Source organism: Malurus melanocephalus, unplaced genomic scaffold (genome assembly GCF_030028575.1).
Source record: "Malurus melanocephalus ecotype Western Australia unplaced genomic scaffold, MMel_1.1 scaffold_244, whole genome shotgun sequence".
NCBI lineage: Eukaryota > Metazoa > Chordata > Aves > Passeriformes > Maluridae > Malurus > Malurus melanocephalus.
The window spans coordinates 605,721-627,019 of NW_026623476.1; the positions used below are offsets into that span (position 1 = coordinate 605,721).

The window sequence follows — 21,299 nt, forward strand, 5'->3', positions numbered from 1 at the left end:
CATCCTGGACAGGCCAAGTTTGCTGCTTGGTGAGGAGCCAGTGCAATCTGTTGGAATCAGAGKGGTTTAGCCAAGTTAGGTCCAGAATACTTCAATCATTCTGTACATACTGGGAACAGTGCTGATGAAGGCATTGCTTTGGGGTATAATTTCTTGGACTTGGTTTCTGTGAATTCTGGGGCTTTAAGTCTTAGCACTTAGATAATCATCTGCTTTATAAAGTAAGGGGCTCAATTCTGTGATTTTTTTTAATTTTCTTTTTTTTATGACAGAACTCCCTTCAGGGGCTTGTTGAGAGTGACAAATTTCTACATTTTACCTCCTCCCTTCCTCCTCCCACCTCCATCTCACCAAACCATCGAATCCCTAGACATTTAACCATGGTCTTGTAGCAGTACCTCAGACATCCTTTAAATCCCACCTGTGCAAGGTCAGGGCTTCTTGCCAGGCAGTACTAACCAGCTTGCCTTGCAGTGGTGCCGAGCTGGGGAGTGTGTCAGCAAAACCCCCATCCCTGAGCACGTGGACGGGGACTGGAGCGCGTGGAGCCCGTGGAGCATGTGCAGCCGGAGCTGCGGCACCGGGGTGCGCTTCAGGCAGCGCAAATGCGACAACCCCCCGTAAGTCCTCACACCTCCCTGCCTCCTTTTGCTGTCCAGGCAACCCTTCCTCACCTGGGCAACCCTTGCAGGGGAGAAAGGACCAGCAGAGCCTGGAGAAATTTCTCATTCACAAGCAGCAATGACCAGGTCAGAATCCTGGAGTGACTTGTGCAAGTGGCTTGAAGGGTCACCTTTGGCAGTGATTCAAAGGTAGATAAAGTTGAATTGAAAACATGCAATTTGGCAGAAARACTGGTGCTGAGTTTTCCTTCCAGCACTGCGGTGAATGTGGAGGGGCTGATCTGGATCTAGAAACCAAAAAGAGCCAATGTGCCTTAGAGATAAGTCTTGCAGGCAGTGCTGGCTCTGGGCTGGGGGAGCAGTGGGGTGGCTGACAGTGGCCCCAGAGCTGTGTTGGCAAAGCACCTGGAGATGTTCTGGAGGTCAGGATGTGCTGCATAAGAACAGGAAAGTTTTCATGCACACAGAGAGCCCTGGGTGCTGTTTAGCTCCTGCACAGTGACTACAATCAAGCTGATGCTCTCTGCTTGGCCTTGCATTATTAGTTCAGGATGAAATGTAGGTGTTGTCCTTCATCCCTCAGGCCATCTGGAGGTCTCTTCATCATTTGGGAGACCTGAGCAAGTTACAGTGGTGCCATTTAATTTGCCACCCCGATTTTGTTGATTACAGCTTCACAGCCTTGGGAGCAGCTCTCCAAGWGGGGTCTCTCCATTCAGATTTTAAGTTTTCCGCCACAGATGAAGTACCCAAAGTACCAATTTCTTTTTAAATTGGGGCTAAAATTCTGGATAGCAGCACAGCCACTTTAAAGACATGCCTAGATGATGGATCAGCTCACACTGTCTGTGTTGTCCTGTAATCATGTGAAAAGTATATTTTTGTTTATTCCTTTCCTTAAATAACAYTGAGCTGCAGTTGCATGTCTATAATATCCAGGTTTGATTTTTACCAGCTCATTTTCCTGAAAAGGGGACTGAGCTGGTTTCTTTGCTGTCAGCTACAGTGCTGACCAAACGTAAATCCATTCATAATCGTTCCTCAAATTACAGGAAATGCTCCTTCCAACACTGCACACTGATTTTAAAATTCTCTTGCTCATATACATTCTTGGCTGGGTATATGCACGTGATCCTCTTTTGCATCAAATTCCTGGCCTCAACCCACTTCTGCAGCTGGTTTATTCACTGTCCAAAAATATTGGCTAAGGGATTTATCTTTTATTTTATATATATTTGGTCTTGGGATTTTATTTTTTTTTTACAGGAATTTCTCCTGCTGCCAGCTGACTCTTAAGCCTGTGGGACTATTAGTATTTTTAAACCAGTTGCTTCGCTGTTTGATTTGGTTTTTCCTCTCTGTAATTTCTTTGAGCATTTACATGCATTGCCTCCACATGGTTGTAAGGAGTGTGTCATGAGCCAATTTGCACATGCAGACTTTTGAGTTGTACTGCCTTGTGTTCTCATCTAGGCATTGGGCTGCTGTTGTACAGTGGGACTGAGGAGAAAACCACTGGTTTGAACAGAGGATCCCTTCTGCAGTCCTCTCTTGTCATGTAAAAAGGTCACAGCAGCATAACTGGGCTTTGATTTCTTCAGTTCCTTTAGTCARTGGATTCCCTTGGCATAAATACATTGAAGGGTGACTGACTGAGGAGTTGTCTATCGAGAGATCTCACACAGTCACTGTTTCAGGCATGGGCCAGGGTGGCCTTGGATTGCACTGTTTATTGGAAATCCCAATCTTAGGCAGTGCTTGAGCTCGTAGTGTACAAGGCTTGGGACCTGGGATTCCAGATTCCATGCTTACTTGTGGTTTTTTGTTTGTATTTTGTTTTATTTTGCAAAGAAAATACAGGCTATTGCTGAGAGTTTGAGTTTTCCTTCATCTCTGGGGATTCATAAATAAAAATGAATCAGTTTTGCAGGGGTTTAGTCCTGCAKTAGTGGCCTTTCCTGCATGTTTTAGAAACAAATATGTGAGATGGCATGGATTTCATGGATGGAGATTATCTRCAGCAGAGGTTTGTTTCTGGATACCCTACTTCCAGTGCGGGTTCTAGCTGCTTCTGTGGTATTTTAATTGCAAGGAGGACACGTGCTGGAGAGATGTTTGCTGTGTCTCCATCCTCAGCAGTGTTTGAGGCAGGGGGCAAAGCAAGGSTGGGAGGGGACAGACAGAACATTGCGGGTGCTGGGTGCTGACCCTGGTTTTGTTTGTCACTTCAGCCCTGGGCCGGGAGGGAAGAACTGCCGGGGGGCCAGCGTGGAGCACACGGTGTGTGAGAACCTGCCCTGCCCCAAAGGGGTGCCCAGCTTCAGGGACCAGCAGTGCCAGGCCCATGACAGGTACAGCAACAAGAAGAAAAGCCTCCTGACAGCTGTCATTGTGGATGGTGAGTGTTTGCATCTCCCTTGATGTTCTTTCACTGCAGTTTCTCATCTGCAGGGCTCCAGTTGTTGGTGAGAAGGCTACAATAGGCCCCCYTTAGCTACAGCTGAAAGACTAATTACAGTTAATTGTTCTTGGTGCTGCCCTGCTGTTCCTTTTGCCTTCCTAATAGAACATACAGAGCTCTCAATGCTTTACTCATCTCTTTGAAAGGCTGGGAGAGAAGTGCCTTGCCTTGATCCCCAGTCTGAATAGTTGGGAATTTAAACTTTAAAAATTCCAGTTAGTTTGGAGCTGAAAAAAAGATGGATTCCCTGTGATACTTTTAAAATTTATGTCACTTTGGGGCATCTCAACATGATTGCCTATTTTACCTACATTCCTTTAATGCTTCCTTTGGTGGACCTGCTATTCAACCAAATGTTAATGGGATAAAAAATAGTCTGGAGAATTTGTTCTTCTGAAATCACTGGCTGTAGCCTGAATTTTGTCTGATCATTCTTATCAGACTGATGAATGTTCCCTGTAACAAACATCTTCCCTTGACAAACAGATACACAAGAGTGTAGTAATTGGTTTTCTGTGCTGTTAAAGCCCAGTCTCATCGATGTAACACTTTAAATATTGACATTTTAAATTGGGAAATGACAGGCCTAAACTGAAAGCCTCAYGTTCCTTCAGAGAAGAATATCCAAATCCGTTCACGCAGAGAATGCATCACCAACACTTCTTTGTGCTGTTCCCAAGGGCAGTTGTCATATTTCTTTTTCCAGATAAGCCGTGCGAGCTCTTCTGCTCCCCACTGGGCAAGGATTCTCCCATGCTGGTGGCAGACAGAGTCCTGGATGGAACTCCCTGTGGGCCCTACGAGACAGACCTCTGTGTACATGGCAAGTGCCAGGTGGAGTAACTTTCTCTTGTTTCATTTCTAGCGTTGTGTTCAGTCAGGAGCAGCACCATGTGGGAGGCTGTCCCTGCGGGGAGGGGACAACCCTGCTTTGTAAGGCCCAGTACAAGTGCTGCAAGGCCCTGTGTCTTGGGCTAAAGCAGCTTTACTAATAGGAATGCAAAAAGAAAAGTGAAAAATCTTTGGGTTTTTGCACTACTGCAGGAGACATTTCCCACTGTTTCTTGACAAATGATGCTGAAGAGGCATTTTTAATTCAGTTTTTCTAAGTTATTCCGGTGACAAATATGAATAAGARGAGTCTGGGGAGCCAGTACAAGTTTGCTTCTCTATAATGCAAAGTGTTTTGCATACAGCCAGGTTCATGGTGCATCCCAAGTTACTTAATTTTTCCCCGTTTTCAGCTGTATCTGAAAAAAGCTAAACTAAACCCCATTTATAACCTTTCATAGTCAGGCCAGCTATGCACCTCCAGCTGTGTGCCACTGACCATTTCTCTGGGCTGGCCAGTTTTACTGCTCCAAACCTTCATATCAGCCACAAATGGTAAATCAGACATCATGGCAAGGCACGTTTTTTTTTCATCCAGGGAGGATCAGTAGCCAGCTCCCTCCAAATGAATTCCTTTATGAGCACAGAGTACTGGAGGTACAYCACGAAAAGCAAATTGCACTCTGAGTCGGGGGCAACTGCCTTTAACTGTGCAGAGAGGTGTTGACAGCTGCAGAACATTCAGTCCATTTGCATCTGGCTGAGAAAAAATGCAAAATGATCAGTTCAAGCCGAGCAGATTTGAAAGCCCCATGAACTCATTTATAATACTCCTCTGCTTTATATGCAGTGCAGTGCTGAGAATTGCCATATGTGCCTGTGTACCCCGTTTGCCACAGATACTTGTCTAACTAGCTGCCTATTAAACCAATTTAATTGCCATATTCATTTAATTACTTCTCTCCTTATTTCTTTACCCAGCATAGACAAAGCCTGGCAATAAGCATTGCAGGGGGCTTGGGGAAGAGAGTAAGTGCTGAAATCAGAGGGTGGTATTACTGTTATTTATTTTCTTATGTAATCCTTCTAGTTAGAGGCTCTCAAAGGCAGGAATGATACACTGTCAGTACAACAGACAAATTAGCAGCAACCATTGCCGGTGAACATCTAGTCCAGGAAATGTAATAGATCTTTTCCCTTTGTTAGATGCTCCTAAGTGCAGCTCATTAATTGTTTTTGGATGATGAATGAATGTAGATGAACATGGCAGAGAAAAAACTGTTGTAAGTACAGAARCGGTAGAGGAGGGTTTTGAGAAGGAAAGTGGGAACAGATTCTCTGAAGCCTCAAAATGTACCAATGACATTTGGGCACTGAGGGAGGAGACTTTTCCTTAAGTTTCACTTTGTGAAGTTATTACAGTTTAAAGCTGAGCTCCAATCTAAAAGGTGTCAATGAAGCCTTGSGTGTCAGCCTCACTATCCCTGAAAATCATCAAAAGCCAGCAGCATCCCTGTATTTATCCCTTACACCTGAAGGCAGCTGGAGTGAGTAAACYTGGTTATTGCTCTGATCATGCATAGGAGCAGCAGAGAGCAAAGTCAGCCTTAAATTTAATATGGGGGTTCCTAAATCACCTAGACTTTTTATAGCCTTAYTCTTTGTTTTTGAGATTAATCATACATAAGGTCTTAATTCAATTTTGTCCTTATTTACTGGAGTTGGTTTTGAGGCTGAACATTTAAAATGCATCATTTCTTACCATCTTAGCAAACTAGATCCCCTGTTCAAAGTGTATGTAGGTCTTTGACCTTTTCTTCTCAGAATGCACATGGTCTCCTAGCAAGGAGAAGTTATTTTCTCTAGGGATTTTTCAGAGACAGAAAGCAGGCTGGAGAGCAAGAGCAGCCTGGTGTGTCTGAGGAGGTGGAGAAGGAGGGTGAGTGCTCATTTAGGCTTTACAGCAGTTTGCTTTCCCATCATGGACACTGCAGCCATAAGGGAGATGGGGTGGGGCCCATCTAYAACCTCCACCTCACATTGGGTTCATCTTCTCCTATTTCTCTTCAAATGGCTTTGAGGGAGAGGATTCCCTGAGGGTTTTGTTCTTCCCTGAGCCTGTGGGGTGTGTGTTTGATGAGAGAACACTCATGAGAGCAGGGTACTTTCTAACCCAGTGCTTTGCTCTGTGCTGMTGAGGTTAATTCAAAACTTCTGGCAGAAGTGGAGCTAAAAAAAAGTGTCAGATGTCACAGAGCAGAGGGGTGAGGAGAAGACAAGCTGTTCAGCTGACTGTTGTGATGCACATGACCTTGTGCTGGCTTTTCTCAAAGGAGGATTAGTCTGAGACTCATGACAGCATGAGAGCTTTCCACTGGGGACTGCAGACTGTGCTTCAGGATGTAATTTAAGGTCTCTGTGAAAAGAGAGACCTCCTGGATAGCAGAAATGGGCTAGAGATCAAGGGCAGCTTTTGCTGTGATTTAACAGTTTAAGAGGTGAAGATGTTTTGGCTCTATCTGCAGTTTTCTCATGAATGTTTTCTCATATCACACCTACTTTTAACTGGCTGGTGGATCCACAGTACATTCARTGGTAATAAGCCACATATTAGGTTGTCCTGGCACAACGAACTACTTTCTTCCAAAAGTGATTGTCATACTCTATGGAAGGGGAGCACAAATTGGGGAATGGACAGATTTTCAAAAACAGCTTCTGCAAACTGGACAGGCAGAGTGTCAGGAGAGGGCTGCAGGTGGTAGAGGAGAAATTGAAGTTATCTGCTGGACCTGCTGCCGCCAAACAGTTTTTGCATACTCAGTACCCACTTTTTACATTTGATTGATGCCTGCAGTTCTGGCTTTGTCTCCTCACTTGAGTATTTTCCATGTATTATTCATATTCCTGCATTACAAACCGTGGTACAAGATGTTCCAGACTGGGTAGCTTGTCTCCATACAACAACTTGGCTTAGCACTGTACTTTGATAAATTATTTAGTGCATGTGCACAAAATCCAGAAGGATTGTCTGAACTACAGAAACCTGTTGTATAATTGCCGTTTKTCTTTTTTCCATGTCTGGATCTGTAGCAATGTAATCTGAGGTTAAAAAGAGTATCAGATATTTTCATAAGTAAGGCATAGTGACAAAACCCAACTCTTTGTTAATATCTTACTAGTTTTAATGAACTTTGCAGTGGGGTATGAAAAGAAACCATACWCTGTTTCCCCCAGTTTTTCCTCCATGTTACCCCATTGAAAGCATATAATAGAACAGAAGCAAAGGAATTCCTGGGATGGGAAAGAGCTTTTTATTATTTGCATGTTCTTTCATGAACACAGAGGTTTTGACACATAACCTTTAATCTCTATATGTGGAAAAGTGTTTATCAAGAATTATTGTGTACAACAGCCCCGGGAGCTGCTGAGGGATCTAAGCACAAAGTCAGGGGGCAGGTGACATTGCAGATCTAATGCAGATRAGATAATGCTCATTTAAAATAGGAGGTGTTGAACTCCTGATCCAGCAGAGCTGCTCTGATTCAGACAAAATCTGAAGGCTTGCAAAATGACAGGAGGATATTTGCTTCCTYTTTCATGGATCCAGTTCATCACACAAAATTTGTTGTGGAGCAGAAACAGGAGTAACTCAGAGGTGCACTGCTTGATTAGGGACCCAGACTCATATCCTGTGCCAGCCCTGACAGCCACCCACAATCTTCTACAGGGACAGATGTTTAAAACAAAGAAATAAGAATTCTCTTCCTGTCAGATCTGAATGTCACTTCCTCACATGTGTACATTCCTGTTTCATGTGGTCCATCCCTGGAGGTATCAATGGACATTGGATATTATGGACAAAAGAAATTGGCAGTGTAGATGAATCTGTCATAACCAGCCTGCTCTGTGCATSATTAATTTGTAAAATGGCACATGTTGCATCAATATTTATATTTGATCCATTGAGACAGCCAGTTAGTTCAGCATATGGGAAGCATTACAGTTTTGTGAGCCTACAATGTCATTTCTTACACAGGGTGGGTGTGTATAACAAAAATAATTGTGTTTATGTAGCAAAACATACTCTCACAAGCTGTATCAATTGAGCTCTTTYACAGCCATTGAAAATACAAATAAAAATATCATTAAAAAATATCCAAGCAATACAGAGAATAGTTCACACAGAAGAATCCAAGTGATAGTTATTCAGAAGAGAAGAGGAGTTTTCCTATGCTGGAGCCAGCAATGACTGAAGCTGGAAATACCACCCAACAAGCAGTACTTTCAGATGTTTAATTATAAAAATTAGAAGAAGGGGAGGGAGGGAAGGAAGGGTGGATGGAGATAGTGGCTTAAAGAGAATTAGTTTCAGGCCTTTGGCTCAGCAAATGTGCAGTTACCTGCCAATTTAAAGGTCAGTAGCTAGTTCCAAAATGTGGTGTCAGAGTAGGAGACGGGGTTGAAGAGCATTAAGAAACATGTGGACACAATTCTGACTGTCCATGCTGAGGACTTGAAGCCCTAAAATACTTTATCTTCATGTTTCTTCCTGTCATTCCCATCTTTAAAACTACTTCCCTTCTCACCAGTGCATTCAAGACTGATGGAACTGAAAATATCCAGCAACTGATGTCCATGGACTCAGGCTGCTCATGTGCAGGATAATTCTTGGGTCAGAAAACATACGAAATGTCATTGTTGTTTACAAGACCTTTCTTTCTTCAAAATGTAAAACTTCTCCTTTCTGCTTCTCAGTTTAATAAATCTCCTTACCTTGAATGGTTGGACTGGGGWGGAAGCAACACAAAGCAAGTGAGAGATGGCAAAGATTGGACAACTTTCTTGAACTCTTGGATTCTAAGGGATTCTCTCTGCACTGTGAAAACTTGACTTTTGAGCAATAAAACTTGGGATTKTCCCTTTGCATGTGGTCAGTTAGACCCTCACTTTTTGGAAAGCTTTCTGCAGGCTGAGGACAGCCCCMCAGTGAAAGGATGGACAGTATAATACACAGAGCATATTGTCAGTGAGAAGCTGCTGATGTACAGACTCGATAGTTTTTCCACCCAGTGCTGGAATCTCAGGGGCTTGGAGAAAGCTGGATGTATCTCTTAATTAACAGCCCAAGGACTGCTGGCAGGTATTTTGCTCCCAGAAGGGTGATACCCACTGTGTTCTGCCCTTCCAGCCCTGTCTCTGTCCCTTTTGATCCACTTAAGAGTGCCTGTACTTTCCGTGTGGGGAGTTCTCGAAGGATCAGAGTGACTGAGGTGGTCACTGTAATGTGTTTCTAAATGACTTTGCAGCTTTTGGAATACACTGTCAAATCTTAACCAAAGCTGTTTCATAATGTACTGTTATTAAATGTACTGTTATTAAAGGCACTTTCAGTTTGGAAATTATTGGCAGGCTTGGGGAGAGGGAAATGGGCTCTAATRTTTATGTAGACAACACTAAAGTGCTTCCAAGGTATTTTTCCCCCATAAAGTAGCAAGAATGCACCAATTTTCATCTTGAAGCCAAGAAAAAAAAAAGTGTTTTATTCTTTTAAAGATATTCCTTTGTAAGAAGCTATTTCCTGGCCCAAATGTGATGGGRGCTTTAAGTCTCAAGGCTTGAATTGAGGGAAAAGTCTCCTCTGTGGATGGGAGCAATGGTGCTGTTGAAGGGGAGGGTGCAAGGGCCATTCCCACTTCCATCACTCACAGGGAATCAGAGTGAAGGTGAAAGGTAAAAAACAGCAAAGGTTTTGGGCCTTACATTTGTGGGTTCAGTGGGTTCTTTCCATGCCATCCGAGAGGGTCTCTCAAGTCAAAGGGTGTCAGTGACCAAGTAAACRTGTGAAGAAATGTCTTTTCTTGAATCCCAGTGTCAGGAGAGGGGGGACTCAGTCTTCCCAAGMTTTGTTGGCCTGCACTGCTTTCCTTATCTGGGAAACTCCAGTGTAAATASAGAGCATGTGATTGCCAGCTCCCCATTCTTTCCTTGCCTCCATTAGAGTCCTGCAGACTCCTCATGTAGCTCTGGGAATAAGTGTGGTTCAACACTCATTATGTTCCCTTTATTCTTCTGTGTGCTCACATAGTGCTAATAACAATGCAGCACAATAAAAGATAGCACCAGAGCCCTAAATTAAACACAGCCTTTCCAGTATCTCAGCAGGGTGGCAGGCAGGCATTTATTTCCAGCTGCCTTTCAGCAACCCCATTAATAAATCATCCTGATTTTCCTGGAAGGAGAACTGCTGGGACATCCTTCTGTTCTGGGGGCAGAATCACGTTCAATATCCCAAAATTATTTGTTGGACATGGGCGTGAAGTTTAGATTTGAGGATTGCAACTGCCAGAAACTCCGTGATCTTCTTCCTACCTCTTTTAACTCCCATTTATACAGTTTTTTTCCTGCTTTTCCTGTGCAYTAATGTAGGTGCTGTGCCAGTTAATGAGCAGCATTTCTCTGGTGTGTGTTTGGGATGATCACCCCCTCTCAGCATGTCTGTTCCTACTGATSTACCCAGACAAACTCTGCATCAGCACACGGCAGAGCACTGACAATCTTTGATCCCTGAAATACATCTGGACTCAGGCAGTGGCCAGGGGCTTCAGAAAAAGGGGAATGTTGGAGTTCTGATCCAAATTGCATTGCTTACATGCAGCCAGGCTCAGATAAACAACCCAAGTTCTCTTAATATTTCCCTGCTTACCCTAYTTTTCAAAATGTTTGTTGTTTTGATCGTTCCCTAAGATATCTCTCCAACTTTCCTCTGGCTTCATTATAGGAAGGCAAAGAAGGGAGAGACCCAACAGCCTTACTCAAATAAGTCTTATTAGTGACAGTCCTGCTGCTCATTTGCCAAGAAACTGTTTATCTACACRGAATAAATCTTAAACTCATTTTTAATAGTGCAATCTCTGCTAATAACTTGCACAGTGACAATGCTTATTTCAGTATAAATTTATGTTTTAAGAGTGAATTGCTGATTATTTTGAGGGTCTTACATGGTCAGAATACAATTTATATAAATTAATGACAGTCTTGTCAGTCTCAAGATCTACAAATGTGTAATGTTCACTGTCATAACCTGTGAATGCTTTGTGGATAAGGAAGATTATGGTAATAATCCCAATAGGAAGGATATTGCAACTCTTCCCATTTGTGGAAGCAGAACTGCAGGTTTTTATTGGAAAAAAAAATTAGGTATGTGTAGAAAATGATGAAAATACCATTGAAAATGAAGCTTTAGGTGAAACTGTTAGATTTTTTGATTTATTTTTCAATTGAATGTTGATTCTTCATGCAGTGCAAACATGTGGAAAATTTCATAATTGCATAGGTAATCTTGTGGTAGAAATTGGCCTGATATGAACCTGGCCTGCTTCCACTGAACTACTCTTGCATTTCAGGTATCTTGATCCATCTGTAATGAGGTCTTTTTTCAGGTCTTTCAAAAATGTAATCAGAATTCAATGTTTTCTCCCCATTCAGGTTTTCAGTCCGATGTCAATCTTAGTCTTGACCTTATTATTTAGAGGTGCTCTAACCTTGCAAACAAAATAATGGGGACCTCTGGTTGTTGTCATTAGAAAATTGGCTGCGATGGGATCATTGGCTCAGCTGCCAAAGAGGATCGCTGTGGGATCTGCAGTGGGGATGGGAAAACCTGCAAAGTGGTGAAAGGAGACTTCAACCACACCAAGGGCATGGGTGAGTAACACTCAGTGGGGTTCTTACCTGCTGGAGGAGAGTYAGGGTGACAGTAAGAGCTCTTCTTCTTGGGTAGCATTGGAGTCACCTRGAAAAAACAGGTCTGGGAAGCACCTAAGAAACACAGGACAAACCCCAGTTCACTCCAAGTGTGATGTGCCATTTGCTTCTTACTCTGTTGCCCAGATACCATCTACTGCCTCTGCCTGAAATTCAGAATGAAGTTCTTTCTTATTTTGAGTGCTACTGGTGCTGATGATTTTAAATAGGAGACAAAATTGCAGAATCTTTCCCAGTGGGAGGGAAGTTGGGTTTCAGCACCATCCTTGAGGTCTCAGAATGATGCATGTTACATGTTGTAGATGATTCATGTTATAATCAAGATATCTCAGCTAACGGAAAGAGCACTCTCCCCTGAATATTTTTACTGATTCCCTGCCAGCAAAAGTAYCCAGTATAGGATACAGGAGCTTCCAGATGGAGTTAAGACTTTTCTCTCTTGTTGAGCATAAATGTATGTACAGCTTGGTGTTTGTATTAGTCTTTGTTCCTGTTTCACCTTTGTTCTGTASTGCTCTTCTGAGAAACCTGTTAACACACATCCTAATCAGCCAAAGGGAGGGAAAGCCATGTCCCAAACTTGGAAGCTGCTCCAGGAGGAAACAATTGTCCAGAAAAAAATTATTTCCCATTCAGTGAATACAGAATTGCCATTTCTGTATGGAGAAATGCATTCAACATAACGCTTCTCCAGCACTGAGTTCCACAAAGCACATGAAAATCCCCTTTAAGCACACATTTCAATTCTGTTTAGTGGCCAAAGCAGCACCAGTGCTTAGCAGCTCCCTTTAGTCCAAGTCTCAGTTCTGAAGTCTGAGGCTCTGGTTTTGCTCACTGATCTCTTCCCCTGCACCCTGCTCACCCTCAGCTGTGGGGTCAGCTGGGATCTGTCACCTCCTGTGAGGAGCAGGTAGGATTTCTCACCTCCACCACATCTTGGGAGCACATTTGTGCACTTGGCCAACCTGTTGAATGGTTTCCTGCATTAGTGCCTTTGACTCTTTTGTCCCAATTATTTTCCACCCACTGACATCAAGTCATTTGCATTTGATGCAAGTGGTGGGAAAAGTTCCTCATTTCCATGGGAAAAAGCCCAGCTATTGTGCATTTCTGTAGGAGATTATACAGCTTTCCTGGACTTCTTACATGCTCCTGAAGAGTAACTATTTTTTATTTTTTTCCAACGAGTCTACAAAACATCTTGTGCAGATAAATAAGAAATTTCTGGGTCACTGCCAGGAGATTGCACCCCTTTTCAGCTCCACAGACTGCYTGAGGTGGTGACTTTACAAGGCTGTAGGAACAGAACGGTTTCAAACTTAACTGGCTGCCAGGACACTGCAGGAGGTTTTCACCCCCAGTGCCCTGGAACCCAATCAGAAAGAATTCCTGATGGCTCATGGACAGTGTTCAAGCCTTTGGATTCTTTGCTGATCATCACAGAAGCACAAACCTGCCCAAGTGTTGCTATGTCAACGCAATGTTTCCACCTTTACCYATCTCACATAATCTGGAAAATAATTGTGTTCACCAGTATAACCTCMTAACCATTTATTAGATGTTTTATTTTTAATGTAATTTGGAAAGTAATGAAATGTTATGTTTGCTCCCATCCATTTTTGCTCACACACTGCTGTTCTGCACAATCAGGTCTTCAGGTGAACCCGCTGAATCTCATGCAGCAGGCAAAACTCCAGCTCTGGGGTATCACAAGTGAGTGTGAGGTTACTCAAGGAAAAAAAAWGGTCTTTTTTCTTTAAATTGACAGTTGAGCAAAAATGTGCAAATATGATGGAAGCTGAGGCAATAAAGAATCCACAATATGCTGGTGATAACAAGTTCAAGGTTTGGGTGTGTAAATGAAGGCACAGTTCAGTGGCAAATCCCCACAAACTGGCTGCAATCCAAGTCAAGGTCAAGATCCCAAGTCCAGTGTGCTGATTTATTATTTTAGAAGAGAATAGACTCCAAACATCAAGACATTCATTGTTGTGGACTGGTATCTGTTTGGGGAATTGCAGCTGTGGCCTTGGTTGTGCCCGTGGAACTCCTCTGGTTGCAGGATTGGTCCCTCTGTGTCCTGTGATTGCAGATAATGTTGTGGAACCCTGTGAAGTGAACTAAACCCCTGCCAACTCCTTTCTGTTTCTTAGTAACCAATAGTCATTGTAAGAAGGTTTCCACATGTGTGATGGCAAAGGCAAAGGCTGTTCCCAAGTGTTTCTCGTGTAAGATTCTTGAATGCTGTTTGCAGTGTCCCTGGGTGTTGGTGAAATCCCTTGGTGTTGGTTCTTTGTCTTCTTYTTGGATAAATGGGGAAATTTGGTATCAAAAGCCATGGATAAASTTCAAGTCCTTTTACTGTTTCACTTGCCTTGTCAGAGATACAAAGTACAGATCCTTTCCTTTCAGAGAACCTATCTATGTGAAAGGAAGCCAAATTGTCATGCACCCGGCAAAAAGAACTAGTACTTATTTTTTTTTTTTCCCCAACTTTAATGTCACAGAGGTTCTGCCACCCTGGTGGGGAAGATGATGGAACATTCCAAATGCCTGATAGGAGGTCCAGCAGTTCAGCTCTTCCCACCTGTGACCCAGGGTGATCCAACTGGAAATGGACTCAGTTTTTCTGTTGGAGAGGAGGTCAAAAGCCTTTATTTATGATGCTAAACATCACATACACTTGTGTGCAGCTGGCTGTCTTGAGCAGGCCAGCTGAATGCACTGTTTAGACTGAGGTTTCCTTTAGACTGGCCACATGCCCTGTACCTATTTCTATGAAATCATTTATCAGAACCAAACAAGAGTTGTTCTGACATCCACCTCTGTCACCCTGCCACTGTAGAGGGAACCTAGAAATGAAGGACAGCTTTTTGATTCTTGTCTGTTGGGGAGCTGATTTATCACTGACRGCTTCTCCAAGGCTGTGCCTCCAATGGTCAGAGTCCTGTGTCTGTCTCTCTTGATTATTCTCAGCCACATCAAGATTTTCATTTGCTTATGAGTCAAAAGAATGACCACAGGTATTTGGATTTATTTTTTTAATGGCAGAATGTAATAAGATGAGACATGCCAGTTGATCTGACTATCATTTTGGGAAAGGAAAAATACATATTTGATAGAAATTTCTCTTTTTAAGATGGGGAAAAGTGGGATTTTTATTGCATAGGCTGCATGTCCAGAATTTATTTAAAAGAAATTTGAACAGAAATGCTTGTACTGCTGGCTGGGAGCATCTTTAGCCAACACAAAACCATCTTTTTTATCTATAGGATGTACATGTAAATTATGAGAAAAAGAGCTCTACCTAATCTTTAACTCAGAGATCTCTTATAAGGGTTTTGTCAGAACATGCAAGTTAGAAATCACAGTAACCAACTTCACAGCAATGGTAGAAGGCCTTGAAATCTATCCATGGCTCTCCAGGGAATTTATTTTCTTCCAAATGASCTATCCCATGGCTGGAAATGAATGGGTGCCAATGCAGGATTTATTCTCAAGCTAAAAGCAATGGAGAATCATCACAGCTATCCAGAAAACAGGCACATCATTTTCACTCCACTGCAACAAGCAGCACTCAGCAAAAGCTGCAAGGAGGGAAGGAGATGGAGTTTGAGGTGCCCAGCTGATGTTTATCCCCAAAATATCGTGGAAGCTGTGCTGGCTGGCAGGTAGGCAGGGCAGTCTGAGTTCCTTCTACCCTCAGGGCTTTGTTCAAAGCACTTTTGGGAGCTTTGATAATGTGTTGAGCACTTTCTCACACCTGATTTTGTGGGATAAGATATGAAAGTGCAGTGTCCAGAGATTGGTACTTTCAGCCATGGGATAATTTTTCCTTCACCTTGGAGTCCGTCTTTCTTTGCAATGTGAACCAGAAGAACAGTTTTGCAGTAGATCAGTGACATTCTGAAGTTCACACTAAACTTCCTGTTCTTTCTGGGAGTAATAACAATGGCTAACAATGGATTTTTCTGTGTGGGCTGCTTTCCTCTTGCAAATCTCTCCAGCATTTAAATGAAGATACAGTAGTCACTGTTCACATATTAATCTCCTTGATGACAAAGCCACCTCTTTGTTCTGGTGTCTCTCCTAATACGAGTTACACCATATAATTTGTATCTAGGATTTGCTTCAATCACAGTCTTACATTCCTGAGACACTGATGTAATGCAGATTATCCAGAAAGATTGGTGTGTGCCAAAGTAACTGTTCCCAAGGTGGAGTATACTGCATACAGCACTATAAATTATCAAATAATGAAGTTCTCCTGTTGTATTTTCAAAGCTTCATCTTAACAGGCTGATTTATGGGTGAAATTACTAAAAATACTGCCTGATAGTTGCCAAATCTCATCAGTCTTTAACCAGTTCCTCATTTAAAGCAGAACTTTAAGCCCAACCTTGCAAACCCCTGCCTTGCAGACAATTACCCTCAGACCTAACAGAGCTTTGAGAGTTCTTGACTTGGGGCCAACTCTGAGACTTTTTTTGGTCGTTCTAGCTGACACTTGATAATCTTTCTGGCAATCTGCAGTTACAGTTTGCTTAATAAAATGTGCCTGGAAGACACTGGAGGTGTTTCCTGGTGCAGTTATCTCAAAGATCAGGAATCTGTGACCAGAAGCCTCCCACCGGCTCTTAGGACCAGAGTGGAGGGGTGGAGGTGACCCAATTTTGTGGCAAATTTGCATGGATGATATCCAGTCTGTTTGCAGCAGAATTTGATCACTAACTCACACAAAATTGTTGGAGATAATGAATGAGAGTGTCCAGGTGCTCCTGRTGGGACATGCCCAAGGATTCCGCTTCACCTCTGAGAGGACAGATCCAAACAACTGCAAAGCATTTGGCAGTTCTCTAGCAGGAGAGTGATGGGCAGCAGTCAGGTTTGTGCCACAGTGAGTTAACAAACTGTGTTTCTTTCTCCTTGTTCAGGAGCTGTGAATGCAACCCCCCAAAGCCATCAATCAGGATTAGAAATTACATGAGGAGAAAAATCTGGTGTGAAACCAAACTAAACAGTCTCCAGAACTAATACTTTATTAATAGCTTACACTTCACTATTTACTATTGTAAAAAGTAACATAAAAATCACTTTTCCACGTGGTGTTTTCTCTCATGGCACAGTGATGAAATGAGAGTGTATTTATGGCTCAAGCTGAGCCTCCAGCAGAGCTCCAGGGTTTGCTCACCTCTAAAGCAGTGTGACACACTCCTGACTGCTTTCCACTAAATTCAGAGTAACTCTAATCCCAACATGAATTAGCTCTGGGCATTTGTATCTGGTTTAAAAACTAAAGAAGTAAATAGTCCCCTRGCAGGTACATTAAATCATCTGAAACTTGGGCATGTTCCAAACTGGCTTCCTAACAGGGGTGTTGAGGGGTGTCTCAGGAGCTGTTTTCCTATGGTACACTGTCACTGCTCACACTCCTGCTGTGTGTTCCTGTCTGGAGTAGTTGTTGGTTGGGTTTATGTGCAGGTGCATGGGGTGCAGTGAGGATGTTTGATATCTGAAACACTCTGTATTGACTGTGATTTGGTRTCTCAGCTGATGAAAAACCAACTCCTGGCAATGGCTAGAATAAAGCCCCTCATCTGTTTGYTCTGATTTCCTAACAGATTTCAGTGTTGCCTTTAAAAAATTGACCCTGGAAGTAATGATTTTTCCTGTTGGAACCCAGACTGGAAGAGCAGCTGGGAGAGCCACTGCTCTGGCTTCTGTGCACAGWTAAGGTTTGAGCTCTGCTGCCCCTSTCTCTGGTTTTCCTGCAAGGGATRAATGACCATTTCTGAGATATACTGAGTAAGGAAGAAGTAAGGAAGGAGGAACAAGTAAGGAGGGAGGAACAAGTGCAAAGAGAACTGAGCTGAAGGGTCAGGTGAAAGTGTAATTCAGATACAACAACCAGGGAAAGAGGGAGCCTGTCTGGCCCAAGTCAGCTGTCCACCCTCTGCACCTGATAAGAGCTCAAGCCTTACTCATGAAATGAATATTCAGGAAATGAATCCACCRTCTGAGACCCCAAAATCCCCATTTGTCTCCATGTCACAGTGGCAAGAGAATCACTTAGTCCTGAGATGCAAGAGGTTGTTACCATCCTCCTTTGAATCTGCCCTATATCAGTATGGCAAAAGCAGGGCTGTTCAGCTGCACTTTTATCCCTAAAATAGCTCCCTGAGCATTGCTGAGTGCTAGAGGAATCACTGCTCCCTGTGCCAGCATTTCTCCAACCCATTGCTCTAGACAGCCCACAATTCCCATAAAGGCATCACTGACACTGAACAGCTTCACAGAGCCCTTTAAAGCAAGAAAAGTGGATGAGGGAACATACTGGATATAAGCAGGATAAGCTGCTTAACATCTAAAAGAAAGAGGACAACAATAACCCCAAAAAGTGCCAAGTGATACACAGCAAAGTAAACTGGGTGGCCAATTAGAAGGAATCAAGTCATGGTTGTGATGAGATTAGTGTCRTTTACACAGGCCTGATTCAAAGTCCAGTGAAGCCAGTGGAAAAACTCCGCCTGGCTCTTTGAAACGGGCCCTAATGTTCCTCTGCTTTATTATTTAAAGGCACCACTTCCACCCCATGGAACAAGTCTGTAACTCTGTGTGTCATTAGTGGGGGGAAATAGGCTACATTTCCTTGTAGCTCCTACTTACTGTATTCTGTGAGTCAAAATTTGGTCTTAGAAAAATTTAGAGGTGACCAGTGGCCAGTCCCTGGGGAACTTCCAGCTSTGTTGTTGCATTAAATCTGAGCTGTTGAATTCTGTTCAGCAGACCAGTSCAAGGAGATCATTATATCCTCCAGAATTTCTGTACAAAGCTGAAATGTAAGTGAAAACAAGGTTTCCCCTCATTTGTCCCACTAATTCCCTCTGTTTAGTTTTAGCATCATCAGAAAGTTTTGTGGAAACGAGTCCTTTCGTTCACCACAGCCTCGACAGGGAGGACAAATTAGGAGCACCTACTGGAAACATCATTTCAAATGTCTGTTCTGTGCAGTGATGCTTTGCCGTGTCCTCGTACATCYCTGTCAGTGCTGCAGGAAAACCAGACAGATTCGAAGGGTGCAGATCTAATTAGAGCTGATTAACAAGCCTGAAGTCAGAGCTGAGCAGCACACATGCATTTTTGCTGAAATGTTAGTCATGACCCTGCTTGTCACAGCAGTGAAACCTGGCTGCCAGCACAGGGATCTCATGTGAAGTTTCTCACTYAGTCCCCAGCCTGGAGTTGAGTTTTTCACAGGGAGATCTGGGCTGGCTGATCCTGGCTGGYCCTGCCCTGCTCTCATTCACCCCTTTTTTGTTGCCCTAGGTTACATCGAAGCCGCTGTGATCCCTGCAGGTGCCCGGCGGATCAGAGTGGTTGAGGATAAACCTGCTCACAGCTTTCTGGGTAAAAAGACAAAAGAAAAAAATGTTTTGATTAAAATTCAGCCATGTTTTCTGTTAAAATGACCCTTCTCTAAACGACCTGTAAAGTTTATTGCTGCCAGGGAGGGCCTGGTGATTTCAGCCTTGTTGCAGTCTTCTCTTGGGGCCTGGTATCATGATGTTTGCTTGATGTGATAGTGTGTGACACTTACAGGCCCTGTGCAACCTGGAAGGACCAGAGAGTACTTTTAGATATAGACAGAAGGGTTCCTGGACAGAACTTGGCAGTGGTTTGCACAGAGCACACAGCACTTGAGGAGGGAGTGGGGAAGAGAACAGTGTGTYTAGAGAGGGGAATGGCAGAGGCACTGATAGGAAGGCGCCCAGCTCAGTCTGGAGCAGAGGCAGGACAGGGCAGCTGATACCCTCAGTAACTGCTGCCATTGCTGGCATTTCACTGGATGCTGTACCCAAGATCTGATCCTGCACTGAGATCAACTTAGCTGCAGCCTCTAGTCCACTTGCCTCTATTTTATCAGGGCAAAAAATGTGTTTAATGTGCTTGTCATTTCTACTTCTGCATTACTTCAGAGGGGAGCAGGCATCCTCTCCTCCTTTTCCTGTTGGGAAAAAAGGGTTTMGACATGGCTGATGGGTAGGATTTGCATGTGAGGTTGTTGTAGGGCAGAGTCTGTCAATGAATTTGTTGTTCAGTTACTCATTGCATAAATTAAAGGTCAGAATGGCATTTATAAASTGCAGCCAGTCAGTTACACTGAGGATCTGTCCGTCTGGTCTTCTGCCTCTTCAATGTTTGGGGTGTTTCTTTTTGTCATTACTGTGCRATGGATAAAGGGCTTTACATCCCATCTACTTCTAGGGAGTCCAGGYCACAGAAATGGTGATGCCCCATGGCCCTGAGTTCACACAGGAAGCCTGTGGCAGAGTGGGGGGGTTCAAGGAAAATTGTCCAAGGTCTAGAAAACACCAGCACATTGAAGGGTCCGTGGCACAGTCAGAGCTGCATGCCCATGGATTTGCTTTCAGAGGTGAAAAAAACCCTGAGAGGATCACAAAGCTCATCACAGTCTGTTTTGTGGCAGGGGAAACTGAGTTGTCACAACTTKCTCATGGCTATGCAGGGAGTCAGAGCAAAGTCAGAGCTTGGTTTCTGATTTCCAGGTCTTTTGCTTAAAATTCTCCATCTCCATCCAAAGATGACATTAATATCCAGCCCTGGAATACAGGATGCTGCTGAAAGCATTTCCTTAGTGGTTGTGTCAAGATTTCAGGTCTAGTGCCATGGGTTTTCTGTCTTGACATGCTGCCAAAGTTGGCAATATCACCAGGAAAGATGATTTTGTTCTCTTTCATTCCAGATTCAGGGGGAAAAAGGAGGGCARATGATGTCATTCAGCTGCCCTTTGGTTGAAACCATTGGCATTTGTGCCATTTCTTGGTAGGAAGCAATATCACCATTGCTCCTGTTTCCATAATGCTGTAGCCAGCCTGCCAGAGGATCCCGCCTACACGTGAGATGTTTGACATAGCAAAGGCTGGTGGAACAATGGGAGCCAGTGTTTCCTTGGGTTTTGCAAGTGTTCTGCCTTCTGGAAACCAGCCTTTTTGTTTGTCTTGGTGGGGTTTGCACAGGGTATTTGGGCTTTGGCAGATAGGAGAGCACTGAGAGTCTTATGTGGAGTGAGAGGCTGCCCTGCCTTGGGACAACATAACCTTGACTAAAGTAGATGGTTCCCCACTGGGTGGTGTAGATTAGGATTGTGCATTTTTGAGAGCAGGAATTGGCCCTGTGTGYATCAATAAAGATAGATAAAAATCTGGCTCTTTTAAAGCTTTGAGTACTTTTAGCTCTTTGGTTCATGGTCAGGAGCCAGGAGAACCTCTCTCAGCTTTCCAGGGTTTTCACTTTCGAGGAACGCTCAACACAAAGAAAAGATACTCGATGTCTTGCTGAGCTGAGAAGAAGAACAGCAGCAGAAGGGTTCCAGTAGGACAATAAAGATGACCAAGAAAAAAAAAATCCAATCATTCTGATAAGATTCTTAAATCCAGGTCTGAGTATGGAAAGATTTTCTATTTCAATAGCACTGACAAAGCTGAGTCCAATCAGGTCCTATTTCTACTCAGAACCAGGTACAACATTTTGGAAAGAAGCCCAGCATAATTTGGAATCATTATTCCATGTGCTGGGAGCAGTGCCTGAAGAATTTCCCT

At 43.4% G+C, this 21,299-nt stretch overlaps 1 protein-coding gene across 2 annotated transcripts in view; it reads left to right on the forward strand.

The window, feature by feature from the left end:
- Positions 1-21,299, forward strand: part of ADAMTS17 (ADAM metallopeptidase with thrombospondin type 1 motif 17) — a 152,887-nt gene that overhangs the window by 90,583 nt on the left and 41,005 nt on the right. Inside the window, exons 12-17 of one of the 2 annotated variants that reach the window (XM_057375294.1) lie at positions 475-620; positions 2,855-3,021; positions 3,791-3,918; positions 11,499-11,619; positions 13,833-13,907; positions 19,006-19,086. In XM_057375294.1, the coding sequence (XP_057231277.1) occupies positions 475-620; positions 2,855-3,021; positions 3,791-3,918; positions 11,499-11,619; positions 13,833-13,907; positions 19,006-19,086 (718 nt within the window). The remainder of the gene's footprint in view (positions 1-474; positions 621-2,854; positions 3,022-3,790; positions 3,919-11,498; positions 11,620-13,832; positions 13,908-19,005; positions 19,087-21,299) is intronic. The other variant, XM_057375295.1, reaches the window with a different exon arrangement.